The following is a 13207-nucleotide window of genomic DNA, read 5'->3' as shown; positions in this document are numbered from 1 at the left end:
ACTATTTGAATGAGATAAGATCCTGTAGCGGGTGTTGCAGTGAAGAGAGAGAAAGTGGCCAGACTGATGTACCCTCAGCAAACTCACGTTCTAGGGAATTTCCTTTATTTGATAAGGCTTGTATATGCGTATGTGCTCAGTCACTCAGTCGTGTCTGACTCTGCAACCTCATGGATGGTAGCTCACCAGGCTTCTCTGTCCAAGGGATTTTCCAGGCAAGAAGTGGGTTGCCATTTCCTTCTCCAGGGGATTTTCCCAAACTAGGGATCAAAACAATGTCTCTTGGGTCTCTTGCATTGGCTTGCTGCTGCTGCTGCTGCTGCTAAGTCTCTTCAGTCGTGTCCGACTCTGTGCGACTGCATAGACAGCAGCCCACCAGGCTCCCCCGTCCCTGGGATTCTCCAGGCAAGAACACTGGAGTGGGTCGCCATTTCCTTCTCCGATGCATGAAAGTCAAAAGGGAAAGTGAAGTCACTCAGTCATGTCTGACTCTTCGCAGCCCCATGGACTGCAGCCCACCAGGCTCCTCCATCCATGGGATTTTCCAGGCAAGAGTGCTGGAGTGGGGTGCCATTGCCTTTTCCTTGCGTTGGCTTCAGTCAGTCAGTTCAGTTGCTCAGTCATGTCTGACTCTTTGCGACCCCGTGAATCGCAGCACGCCAGGCCTCCCGTTCCATCACCAACTCGCGGAGTTCACTCAAACTCATGTCCATCGAGTCGGTGATGCCATCCAGCCATCTCATCCTCTGCCGTCCCCTTCTCCTGCCCCCGATTCCTCCCAGCATCAGAGTCTTTTCCAATGAGTCAACTCTTCGCATGAGGTGGCCAAAGTACTGGAGTTTCAGCTTTAGCATCAGTCCTTCCAAAGAATATCCAGGACTAATCTCCTTTAGAATGGACTGGTTGGATCTCCTTGCAGTCCAAGGGACTCTCAAGAGTCTTCTCCAACATCACAGTTCAAAAACATCAATTCTTCGGTGCTCAGCTTTCTTCACACTCCAACTCTCACATCCATACACGACTACTGGAAAAACCATAGCCTTGACTAGATGGACCTTTGTTGGCAAAGTAATGTCTCTGCTTTTGAATATACTTCCTAGGTTGGTCATAACTTTTCTTCCAAGGAGTAAGCGTCTTTTAATTTCATGGCTGCAGTCACCATCTGCAGTGATTTTGGAGCTCCCCCAAAATAAAGTCTGACACTGTTTCTACTGTTTCCCCATCTATTTCCCATGAAGTAATGGGGCCAGATGCCATGATCTTCGTTTTCTGAATGTTGAGCTTTAAGCCAACTTTTTCACTCTCCTCTTTCACTTTCATCAAGAGGCTTTTTAGTTCCTCTTCACTTTCTGTCATAAGGGTGGTGTCATCTGCATATCTGAGGTTATTGATATTTCTCCCAGCAATCTTGATTCCAGCTTGTGCTTCTTCCAGCCCAGCGTTTCTCATGATGTACTCTGCATAGAAGTTAAATAAGCAGGGTGACAATATACAGCCTTGATGGACTCCTTTTCCTATTTGGAACCAGAATGTGGTCCACTGGACAAGGGAATGGCAAACCACTTCGGTATTTTTGCCTTTAGAACCCCATGAACAGTATGAAAAACCCCCAAAACAGTATAGGATACTGAAAGAGGAACTCCCCAGGTCAGTAGGTGCCCAATATGGTACTGGAGATCAGTGGAGAAATAACTCCAGAAAGAAGGAAGGGATAGAGCCAAAGCAAAAACAATACCCAGCTGTGGATGTGACTGGTGATAGAAGCAAGGTCTGATGCTGTAAAGAGCAATATTGCATAGGAACCTGGAATGTTAGGTCCATGAATCAAGGCAAAATTGGAAGTGGTCAAACAGGAGATGGCAAGAGTGAACATCGACATTCTAGGAATCAGCAAACTAAAATGGACTGGAATGGGTGAATTTAACTCAGATGACCATTATATCTACTACTGAGGGCAGGAATCCCTTAGAAGAAATGGAGTAGCCATCATGGTCAACAAAACAGTCCAAAATGCGTTGGCTTAGGAGATATTAAAAACTATAGCAGTTTCAAAGACAACATTTCAAAGGCTATTTGTGGTCTTCACTATTTTGTCTTTCTTTTTAATCATAGTTTGAAACTGAATCTTAAAGGGAAACTTGATTACAGCTCACTTGAACAATTTAAGATGAATTTTTTTTTGTTCTTACTGTTGTTGTCAGATAAATACGCCGACTTTATTGAAGCCAATCGTAAGGAAGATCCTCTAGATCGTCTGAAAACATTAAAAAGACTAGTAGGTATTATTTTGTATTTTTGGAGGTACAACAAAAGTTCAGCATTTAAATCCATCATGCAAATAATATGTTTCAGATTCACGATTTGCCCGAACATCATTATGAAACACTCAAGTTTCTTTCGGCTCATCTGAAGACAGTAGCAGAAAATTCAGAAAAAAATAAGGTATGTAAACTCTTTATTGAAGAGATGTGTTTTCAGTGGCTTCAGTTGAAAAGACATGCTCCCCTGCTTCAGGCCAAATAATCAAAAATAGGTTATAATTAAACAACAGCTCTAAAATACATAATATTGCTGGTTAAGTCCCTCTAAAGATCACTCTTAAAAGCAAAAGATCCCCAAAATATCAATTACTATTTTTTAAAGACGTTCTCTTTTATGTGTATCCAGCAAGAAAAATGAAAAAGAAAGTTTACTTTTTATTTTTCAACTGTACCTTAATATTTTGAATGTGCAATGCTTACATAAAACAACAGTAAAAATGTATCAAGTAGTATACAGTGACAAACGACAGACATTTCCTTTGTTTTGGTTTAAACAGATAAGACCTTTTCTTTGTTTTGTTTTAATACCACCATATTCTTTATCAAACACACCAAAATTTAGTATTCTTTAATATTATCTTACTATTCTATTCATGTGTAGTTTTTCCTGATTGATTTAAAGAAATGGTTTTTTTATGAATATCATATGGAATTTAAAAACCCACACACCATATAAATGAACAAACAAAACCAAACAAAAAAATTCACTGATACAGAGAACAGAGCAGTGGTACCAGAGGGGAGGAGGGTTGGGGATGCAGGGAAGGAGGGTGGGGGCTGAAGGCAAGGTGACAGAGAAAAGGGGATCAACTGTATAGTGATGGATGGGAACTGAATTTTTGGTATGCGTCCCTAGATCAGTTTGATTTTTTTTTTTTTTAATTCTACAATGGTGTTTTACTCTCTGGTATGTTTTTGGGATTGGTTATTTAATGTTTTAATCAAATCTTGAGGTCAAAAGATTATACTAAACACTATAAGATATAACAAAAAAGATGTGTACCTTTGATAACTGGGTAGTTAAACAGGAATACAAAATATGGAAATAAACATACAAACATCTAGGTTTGTAATACTGAGGTATTCATATTGGTACAAGGGTGAGCAAAAGGCTTTGGAAGTCTTGGTTGAAGTAAAGGTTTTATCGAAAGAATATTTTCAAACATTAGATTTTTACATAGTCATGATCTTAATGTACCACTTGGGCAAATTTGGAAATTTTTATATATTTATTTCCAATTTTTGGTTTTTGAGGAGAGAGGTTTTCCCTGTTCTTTTACAAATTTTATTCCCTTTGATTTTAATACTTTTGTGAGTTAATCCAGCTTTGGTAATACTTCTTTTTAGCTGTGCTATGCAGTTCTCTGACCAGGAATCGAACTCGTGCCCCTGCAGTGGAATCGTGGAGCCTTAACCACTGGACCACTAGGGAATTCCCTATAATACTAGTTGTGAACTAGATAAATTGCTTTCAATCAAACACTTGTTGGAAAAAATGTCAGTTGTGTTGTATATTGTCATTAAAGCAAGAAAAAATTTACATATAGATTGGTTTATGGAAATCCCAACCAGGAAGTATTATTGCTATTTTACACACATCAGTCAACCATTGTTTTGAATTTTTTTTCATCAAAAGAACCTTTCAGAAATAAAATGCCAAACATGCAATGGGAATTTAAGCCTACTTTCTTAAGAAACGTTATGATGTTTTCTAATATCCTTTGTTGCAGATGGAACCAAGAAACCTAGCCATAGTGTTTGGTCCAACTCTAGTGAGAACCTCTGAAGATAACATGACGCACATGGTCACTCACATGCCAGACCAGTACAAGATCGTAGAGACACTCATCCAGCACGTAAGTTCCGGCTTCGGCTCATCGAGAAAGTTCTTTTTCATGAGCAGCTGATAGTTGGCAGGGTAGCATATGGTTATAATTTATTTTTTCCCCTAAGAAAAATTACTTTTTTTTCTGTGCTATCCTCCAAAATATAGATCTCTTTAGGGGGTTATTTAATTTCTCTTTTTCACCGTCTTTATTTTAAATTTTAGCATGACTGGTTTTTCACAGAAGAAGGTGCTGAAGAACCTCTTGTAAGTATTGGCTGTCAGCGTTTATATACTCTGTTCTGGGCACACGTGAGATGCTGACCCTACAACAGTGTCACCTTCCTGCTTTGTATGCTATTGTCTGCTTTGCATCTCGGAAGCAGGTCTATATAGCACCTCAGTTTCTGATCAAATGAAAGTCCAAGTATGATGCTTGTTTGGTAATTAATTATCTGCAAACAGTGTAAAAAAATTCAGTATATGTCCTCCACTCAGTAATGTGTCTTTTACTAAATGTTGTTTGAATTTTAAAGAAAGTATCTGTGAAGAGATGATGAAGAGATCTTTGTTTATTAACCATAGACGACAGTGCAGGAGGAAAACACAGTAGACTCCCAGCCAGTGCCAAACATAGATCATTTACTCACCAACATTGGAAGGACAGGCGTCTCCCCTGGAGATGTATCAGGTAACTCTTGCCTGGGCAGTATTGATCTTTAGATTAAAAGCTAAATTTTTATAACATGAAAGAGCAAATCAATCATAAGTAACTATTCACTCTGATTTTTTTTTTCCTTTTCTTCTTCTCTTTTTCCCTTTCTACTAATAAAAGAATGTAATCTTCCTTTTCTGATTTGATCTTGATTATCTTCCAGTGACTGTAATGCCATGGGCAGTGCATGGAGTTGTAATGCTTGTCAGAAAGGAACTATGAGGGAAAATGAGCATGCAAACCACTGTTTTGTTCTTTTTTTTTTTTTTTTTTTTTTTTAATTCACAGTTTCCATGTAATAGTCATCACAAGGTAAAACAGATACCCGCTACTGAGTATGTGGTTGCTGTGATGGCAGAAAGTGTGGTCTAGACTGTTACGAGTAATTCTTATCTCGAGCTGGATGTTCTGTTGAAAAAGCAGCAAGTTAACTATGTGAAATGCTCACGGGCAACATTTCCATAAATGCAGTATATATTATCTTGTCACTACAGAGGTCACCGTAAAAGTCAACCTCTTTGACATTTTCTTCTGTTTTCTCTCGCCACCCTAATATTTGGTGAAATACGAGTTCTTGCAGGCTCTTTCGATGAAAGTTTTCTCCTGCCAAACTGTTGCAACTAACCTAGCATGTTTTACACCATGTTCTCCCTTTGTCTCTAGTTCGTGTTTTAGTCCTAAAGGGTCTTTCTTCCAGCACTTTACTGACACAGGCAAATGTATACTGATGTTGAACAGGCGAGATGGGAGGAGTCTATCACACGGTAATGTCGCTAGTGGATTCCGTGGTGTCCCTGATGGACAGCTGGAACTGTAGGAAGAAGGACGACTGTTGTCCACACTGTAGCTGCCTTGTCTGCAGAAACCCCCGATTCCTGTAAACGCACACCGAGCTGATCTGTGGTGTACATTTTCTCTTACGATTCTTGTAAACAGATCACGACTACTTTCTTAAAAGTTTTTCTGCTGTTTCTTGTTATTTCTGAAGCAGACCGTGAGGAGAAATAGCATGGTATGGTCTACCAGTTCTTAAAGTCATAAAGCATTGAGCCATGTGTTGAAAGGGGTGTGGCATGGGGCTCAGCTCATTAACTCTGAAAATCCATTTCCCTGAAGTTGAAAGAGAAAATTTCAAAAATTGATGTTGTCCTAAAGACTGCTAGCCCCTTCCTACCCTCTTTGTACTTGTACAATCTGAGTTTTTGCCAGACAGTAAAATGATGCTCTCCATTTTTCCATTTTCATAATAGCATTCGTTACTAAATAATTGGAAAACTGGTAGCAGTGTAACTAGTCAAAAGGATCCCTGACTGCACAGATGTGAAACCGGGGTCCAAAGCATAGAGATCAGCATGATTTAACATGACACCAAAGTGACCTAGAAGCAGGGTTATCTGAATGCATATTATGCATACAGTAAATGCTTCTCAAATTTACCATTGACAGTCTGACAAAAATCAAAGTAGATAACACCAAGTCTGAGCATCTCAATTTGTAGTGAGGGCAGCCAACAATCTCAAACGTTCTACATTGTGTATCAGTTTCAGATACAGGATGTGGTACATAGTGTGATTCTTCAAAAGGTCTTCGAGCTGCTTTATTGCTAGATTGAATACTTAGAAAATTTAATAAACACTAGTGTTTCTGTTTTGTTTAGTACAGGGCTCCTTTGCCATCCCTCTCATTGAGCTGATTCTGCCTACAATTCACAGCATCCTTTCATGGCGGTGGCTTTCTGTGGTGCAGCTTGCATCTTTGTGAGCTCTGACTATCCACTGTGTTCTATTGTTTTTTGAGTTTTGCTTTCACATTTTGTTCTGTGCCTGTCTCTTCCATAAGTTTTTGCATTGTTTGTGGAAAGCAGTAAAGAATCTGACCAATACTGACCGTGTTTTCCTTAACTTCCCACAGATTCAGCTACTAGTGACTCAACAAAATCTAAGGTAAATTGTTTCTTACAGTTGGGAAATATTTTAGGGGCGAATTGCTTTGTGGCTGATTCATATGTGGTGCACCCTTGTCTGTGTCTGATGACACAGACTAACAGTATTATAACTAACAGTATTATAAAGGGGAAAAATAATGCTTAGAATATGATAGAAGAATACTGGATTGTGAATTGGGGTGTTGGGTTTATCTCAGCATAGTTTACTGTAATACAAAGAAATAGGCATTTCCCCCTTTGTTCTTATATGTGGAAATTTTCTAAAAGAAATAGGCATTTCCCCCTTTGTTCTTATATGTAGAAATTTTCTAACATACTCAAAAGTAGACAGACTAGTATGAGTCCTCATTCAGTTCAGTTCAGTCCTCATTATCCATCCTCAATTAACATACGGTCAACATTTGTCTTATCTGCACCCCGCCCACTTTCCTCCTCCTTGGGACTATTTTGAAGCAGATGCCAAACATTGTATTTCATCTGTAAACATTTCAGTAGTGATATAGACTTAATCATTATATATATATTTTTAAAATATTCTTGCCTTCTTTTCAACAAGGTCATTAATTTTGTTTTTACAGTCAATTTTTGTTTACACAGTTTGTGTTCTGTTGACACCACCACCAAAGTACATAACTATTTGAGTAGTTTTAAAGACATTCATATAGTTAGAAAGTTTTTTATTTCAAATTTTGCTCTGCTGAGATAGTAGCAAGTAAAATTGTTAATAAAAACTTTTAAATGTTCTATTTGGAAATGAGACATGAATGTTACATATCATTTCTAAGCATAATGAGGTCACATATGACTAAATTGTAATTTAATTTCTTACAGAAAATATTGCAAAATATTTAATGATATATCATTCACTATCACTTATATTGTGATTATTACTGTCTTTTAAAAAAATTTTTTTATCATGTTTTTACCCTAACTTTTTATTTTGGAAATTTTTAAGTTACTGGAATAATAGCATTCAAACCTTTTGCCCTAGATTTTTCAGTTGGTAACTCTTGACATATATGTATGTAATTTTTTTCTATGTCATTTGAGTTACTTATAGATATAACACTTTACCCCTACGTGCTTCCATGTGTGTCACCTAAGAACAAGGGCATTCTGTATAATTAGAGTATAATTATTGTACTCAGGCACTTAATGAGTACAATACATTATTATTTCTAATGTACAGCATTTACACACATTTGACCAGTCGTCCCAACAATGTTTTTTTTTTTTTTTTCTTGTATACAGGGTGCAATCAAGGATCAATCCTTGCATTATGTTGTCATGTCTCCTTAGACTTACTTATTTTGGACCAGTTTTCCACCTCTTTTTGCCAGAATATAAGACTTCAGATTTAGATTTTTATGTTTTAAAAACGTTTTTGAAATTTCTTCCATCCCTCTTACTAGAAGCATATTTCTTAACCTGTAATTGTAGCAATCTCTTCATCTTAATCAATTATGGTGCAGATAACCAAATGATATATTTTTGTAACAATGTTTTCAATTATAAAAGAAGTAAAAGTCATTTCCTCTAACATATACGTGATCACAGAATCATCAATGTTGGGAATCTTAAAGATAATCTAATTTTTTTTCACTTAAATAAACAATGAAATTGAGTTGTTGAAAACTGAATCACTTGCTCAGTGTCATACGCAGCAAGTGAGGGAAGAACAGGCTAAAGAAACACCAGATCTTCTAATTCAGAGCCCAGTCATAGCCATCATTCCCTGAGGTCTTCAGCAGAATGTGAATGTGTTAAAATGTGAATAAGCATCAGAAAAGTCCTGGATAATTAGACAGTCCTTTAGAAGAACAAGGTTAAAGCGTCTGCCTGCAATGCGGGAGACCTGGGTTCGATCCCTGGGTCGGGAAGATCCCCTGGAGAAGGAAGTGGCAACCCACTCCAGTATTCTTGCCTGGAGAATCCCATGAACTGAGGAGCCTGGTGGGCTACAGTCCACAGGGTCGCAAAGAGTTGGACACGACTGAGTGACTTCACTTTAGAAGAACAAAGTTCTGTACATCTGACTTGATTTTGGAAAGTCCTTTTTAATACAACAGCCTAAGTTTTTACTTTAATTTTCAAGACTTCAGTATAATAGTTCTAGCTTGTCTAAAATTTTTGTGACAATAGAGAAACCATACTTTCAGCTTCTGACTCAGCATACTGGCTGCCTGCTCATCTTAAATGGGGTGTGTTAAACCAGCTAGGGTTTATTGACACCCCTCTCCCCCATTAACTGAGCCTGTAAGCATTATGAATATGTTAATTAAATGGTCTTAAACAGTCATCTTCAGGAACCTGTTAGGCATAGCTGACTAAGCTGGTTGGCTGCACTGCCACTTTCTCAATACAGGGCATGACAGAGTTTCTATGGTAAGGATTTAAGATCTTGAATTGACCTTAGGTTTTTTGAACTTTCTGATTTGGCTGTTCCTTGAGATCAGTGAAGACATTACCAACCTAGTTTACCTAAGGCTGTTCTCTGCAGATCCAGCCTGACTGAACTAATAGGAACCCAAAAGTTCCCTTATCTTAATCAGCTTATGCGACACCGTGTCTGTATCATGTGACATCTGTAATTAGAAAAAAGGTAGTCATAAGATTTTAGTAACCAGCATCAGAATATTGACTATGAAACCTGTGTTCCAGAGGAAAGAACCTGTAGACCCACTGAGTATAGCAGAAGCCGGGGTGGTCCATAGATACAGAAAAGTTAAGAACAATGGGGGGTGGGGGCCACCAAACACAAAATGTGTCCCTGAAAGACAGGTATGTGAGCCCTGTGACTTGGTCAATAAATAAATATTAATTAGTCCCATTTCTAATTAATTGAAAATAAAAACTTATGTTAGGCACAAATTAAAAGGAGGTGTAAAAACCACACCTTGTTAGTACTTGGCTTTAGTGGTTAAGAAATAATTGGGGTGGGGGAGGGAAGGACTGGGAGTTTGGGATTAGCAGATGTAAACTATTACATATAGGATGGATAAACAACAAGGTCCTACTGTATAGCACAGGGCCCTATATCAATATCCTTGATGCACCATAATGGAAAAGAATGTCTATATGTATTATAACCGAGTCACTTTGCTGTACAGCAGAGATTGGCACAACCTTGTAAATCAACTATATGTCAGTTTTAAAAAGTTTTTTTTTTTTTTAATCAAGCAATAGCAATCACACACACACAAAAAGAAATATTTGGGGGGAAACCTTTTCAGAAAGTGAACTCGATGACGTTCTGTTCAAAGTGTTGTATCTCTGCTTCCCAGGGTTCTTGGGGATCCGGAAAAGACCAGTACAGCAGGGACCTGCTTGTATCCTCCATCTTCGCGGCTGCCAGTCGCAAGAGGAAAAAGCCAAAAGAAAAAGCACAACCCAGCAGCTCGGAAGACGAGCTGGACAATGTGTTTTTCAAGAAAGAAAACTCAGAGCAGGGTCACCACGACATTAAAGAAGAGTCCAAAAAAGAGAGTGAGACACCGGGCCGAAAACAAAGGACCGTTGCTCCCAAAGAAAACAACACGAAGAAAGACAGCAGCGGAGGCGGCAGAGCTGAGCAGAGGGCCCCGCGGGGGGAGAGCTTGGAGCCCCCGGCCCCCCAAAGCACCAAGCAGAGCCGGTCACCCACCCTGAGCTGTCGCCTCGCCGTCCTGAGAGAGAGCCCCAGAGCCCTCGCGGCCCAGAAGACTTCCCACCTGGAAGACACGGGGTCCGACCCTGGCACCCCACTCAGCACTCGTGCCCCGGCTCCCCCGGCAAGCTTTCCCACCAGGAAACCCCCCAGCCCTGAGCCCAAGCACAGCGAGCTCCTGGTCAGTGTCGGCAGCATCACCTCCGACTACGCCGGCGCACCATCCACTCCCTACCTGGCCGGCCTCGACTCCAGCCGGCTGAGCCCCGAGGTGCAGTCCATGGCCGAGAGCCGGGGAGACGAAGCTGATGACGAGAGGAGCGAGCTGGTCAGCGAGGGCCGGCCGGTGGAGACGGACAGCGAGAGCGACTTCCCGGTCTTCCCCGCCGTCCTGGCCTCCGACAGGCACTTCCGAGGAAAACTCCAAGAGGCGGCGAGGACCAGCCGGAGAAACTCAGAAGGCAGTGAGGTCAGCTGCACGGAGGGAAGTTTGACGCTGAGTTTAGAAAGCAGGAGACAGCTCTTCAGCTCCCACAAACTGATCGAGTGTGACACTCTGTCCAGGAAGAAATCCGCCAGGTTCAAATCAGACAGTGGGAGTCTAGGAGACTCCAAGAATGAGAAAGAAGCCCCTTCCATCACCAAAGTGTTCGACGTTATGAAGAAAGGAAAATCCACCGGAAATTTACTGACACCACCAGCCAGAAGCGAATCGGACAAACAAGAACCCACTTGGAAAACAAAAATAGCCGATCGGTTAAAACTGAGGCCCAAAGCCCCAGCCGATGACATGTTTGGAGTAGGAAGTCAAAAAACCATCGCCGATCCTGCCAAAAGGAAAAACATCAAACGCAGACACACGCTGGGCGGGCACAGGGATGCTACTGAAATTAGTGTTCTGAATTTCTGGAAAGCCCAGGAGCAGAGCGGGGACAGAGAATCTGAACTTTCAGCTGTGAATCGATTGAAGCCCAAATGCTCCGCCCAGGACCTGTCCATCTCAGACTGGCTGGCCAGGGAGCGGCTACGCACCAGTACGACTGACCTGAGCAGAGGGGACACGGGGGACCCCCAGCCTGAGAGTCTAGGCACCTTAGAAATAGCAACCAGGGACCCACCCCTGTCTTTCCAGTCGGATGCAGACAGTTCTTCCAGCACCTTGGCTTCAACTAACAGGGCCCCTCTTTCCAGGCCACCACAGTCACCTGACCAAATAAATGGAGAAAGCTTCCAGAACACGAGCCAAAACTCCAGTTCTGCAGCCACGGTCCAACCTCATCAACTGTCTGAAACCCCAGACCACAAAGCACAGTTCCATCCCTGTCTTTAAACTGGGGGTCCTTTCTGAAGCGAATAAAAGCTACTGTTACACTTTCCAGTAACTCTGTAAATATTTTCTTGTACCAGAATTGTTATTATGCAGCCTTCATTTGGGCTGGTTTCATCATTTTGCACTGTGAAATAGCTTTACGGTGCATTTCTACAGCCAGAAGAACATATATATATATAAATATATAAATAAATATATATTTAAAATATATTGGATAGTTGTATACAAAGGAGCAAGGTATTTGTTGCAACTCACTGCATAGTGTGTACACACAAGATAACTGAAGAAAATCTCTGGCGTTAGAATGCGGCAGACGTGTTCTTTTGGTTTCATCACTAACAAAAGTGCCTCATCATAAAAATACATTTGGTTTTTAGGGTGCCATATTGTTAAAATTAGATAACGTACATTGAGCAAAAAAAAAAAAAAAAAGTGTTTTATTGGTAATAAATTTCATCACATTTACCAGTTTTAACACAGGTGGAGACAGAACTTCCATTCTCTAGTCATTCCAGGTGGATCTCTGAGTTTTCTATTCCAACTTTTAATACAGTTTTTGAGTTTTGTGTGACTTGAATTTTTAATCTTTCTGTAAAATACGTAACTTAAATGAACATATTATATGTGTATCTTTTCTTCAGATACCAGATTTGATATAAATGTTGTAACATAGGTGTGTAGATAGTGACCTGGATGGAACTGGCTTCTTTATGGAGAAGAATATAATTCTGCATGAGGACTTAATGGATCCAAACCTGTGTCATGCCTGTGTGCATACCCAATTAAACACTGGAAATAAAAATTGTTTTGGTGAACTTTGTATGGCTTGAAACTTATTACTTACTAATATATAGTTGCTGCTGCTAGGTCGCTTCAGTCGTGTCCGACTCTGTGCGACCCCATAGACGGTAGCCCACCAGGCTCCACCGTCCCTGGGATTCTCCAGGCAAGAACACTGGAGTGGTTTGCCATTTCCTTCTCCAATGCATGAAAGTGAGAAGTGAAAGAAGTCGCTCAGTTGTGTCCGACTCTTAGCGACCCCGTGGACTGCAGCCTACCAGGTTCCTCCGTCCATGGGATTTTCCAGGCAAGAGTACTGGAGTGGGGTGACATTGCCTTCTCCGTATATATATAGTTAAACACTATTCATTTATAACTGCCATTATTCTAATTTTTATTTTAGTTTTTTAGATTTATTTGAAAAACATTTATTTATTTGGTTGCTTCAGACCTTAGTTGTATCACGTGGATCTTTCATTGTGGCACTCGGACTCTCTAGTTGTGCCACATGGACTCAGGAGTTGCAGTGTGTGAGCTTAGTTGCTTCTCAAGATGTGGGATCTTAGTTTCCCAACCAGGGATTGAACCCGTGTCCTGCACATCGCGAGGAGTATTGTTCACCACTGGGCCACCAGAGAAATCCCA

General features: G+C 40.4%; 1 protein-coding gene across 4 annotated transcripts in view; it reads left to right on the top strand.

Moving 5' to 3' along the window:
• ARHGAP21 (Rho GTPase activating protein 21) overlaps positions 1-12597 on the top strand; it is a 132353-nt gene extending 119756 nt beyond the window's left edge. For all 4 annotated transcript variants that reach the window (XM_018057106.1, XM_018057103.1, XM_018057104.1 and 1 more), the window contains 7 exons: positions 2202-2275; positions 2353-2442; positions 4052-4177; positions 4372-4413; positions 4732-4837; positions 6773-6804; positions 10091-12597. In XM_018057106.1, the coding sequence (XP_017912595.1) occupies positions 2202-2275; positions 2353-2442; positions 4052-4177; positions 4372-4413; positions 4732-4837; positions 6773-6804; positions 10091-11782 (2162 nt within the window). In that variant the 3' untranslated portion in view covers positions 11783-12597. The remainder of the gene's footprint in view (positions 1-2201; positions 2276-2352; positions 2443-4051; positions 4178-4371; positions 4414-4731; positions 4838-6772; positions 6805-10090) is intronic.

This window comes from Capra hircus, chromosome 13 (genome assembly GCF_001704415.2).
Source record: "Capra hircus breed San Clemente chromosome 13, ASM170441v1, whole genome shotgun sequence".
NCBI lineage: Eukaryota > Metazoa > Chordata > Mammalia > Artiodactyla > Bovidae > Capra > Capra hircus.
This window is presented reverse-complemented; position numbering and strand designations above follow the sequence as displayed.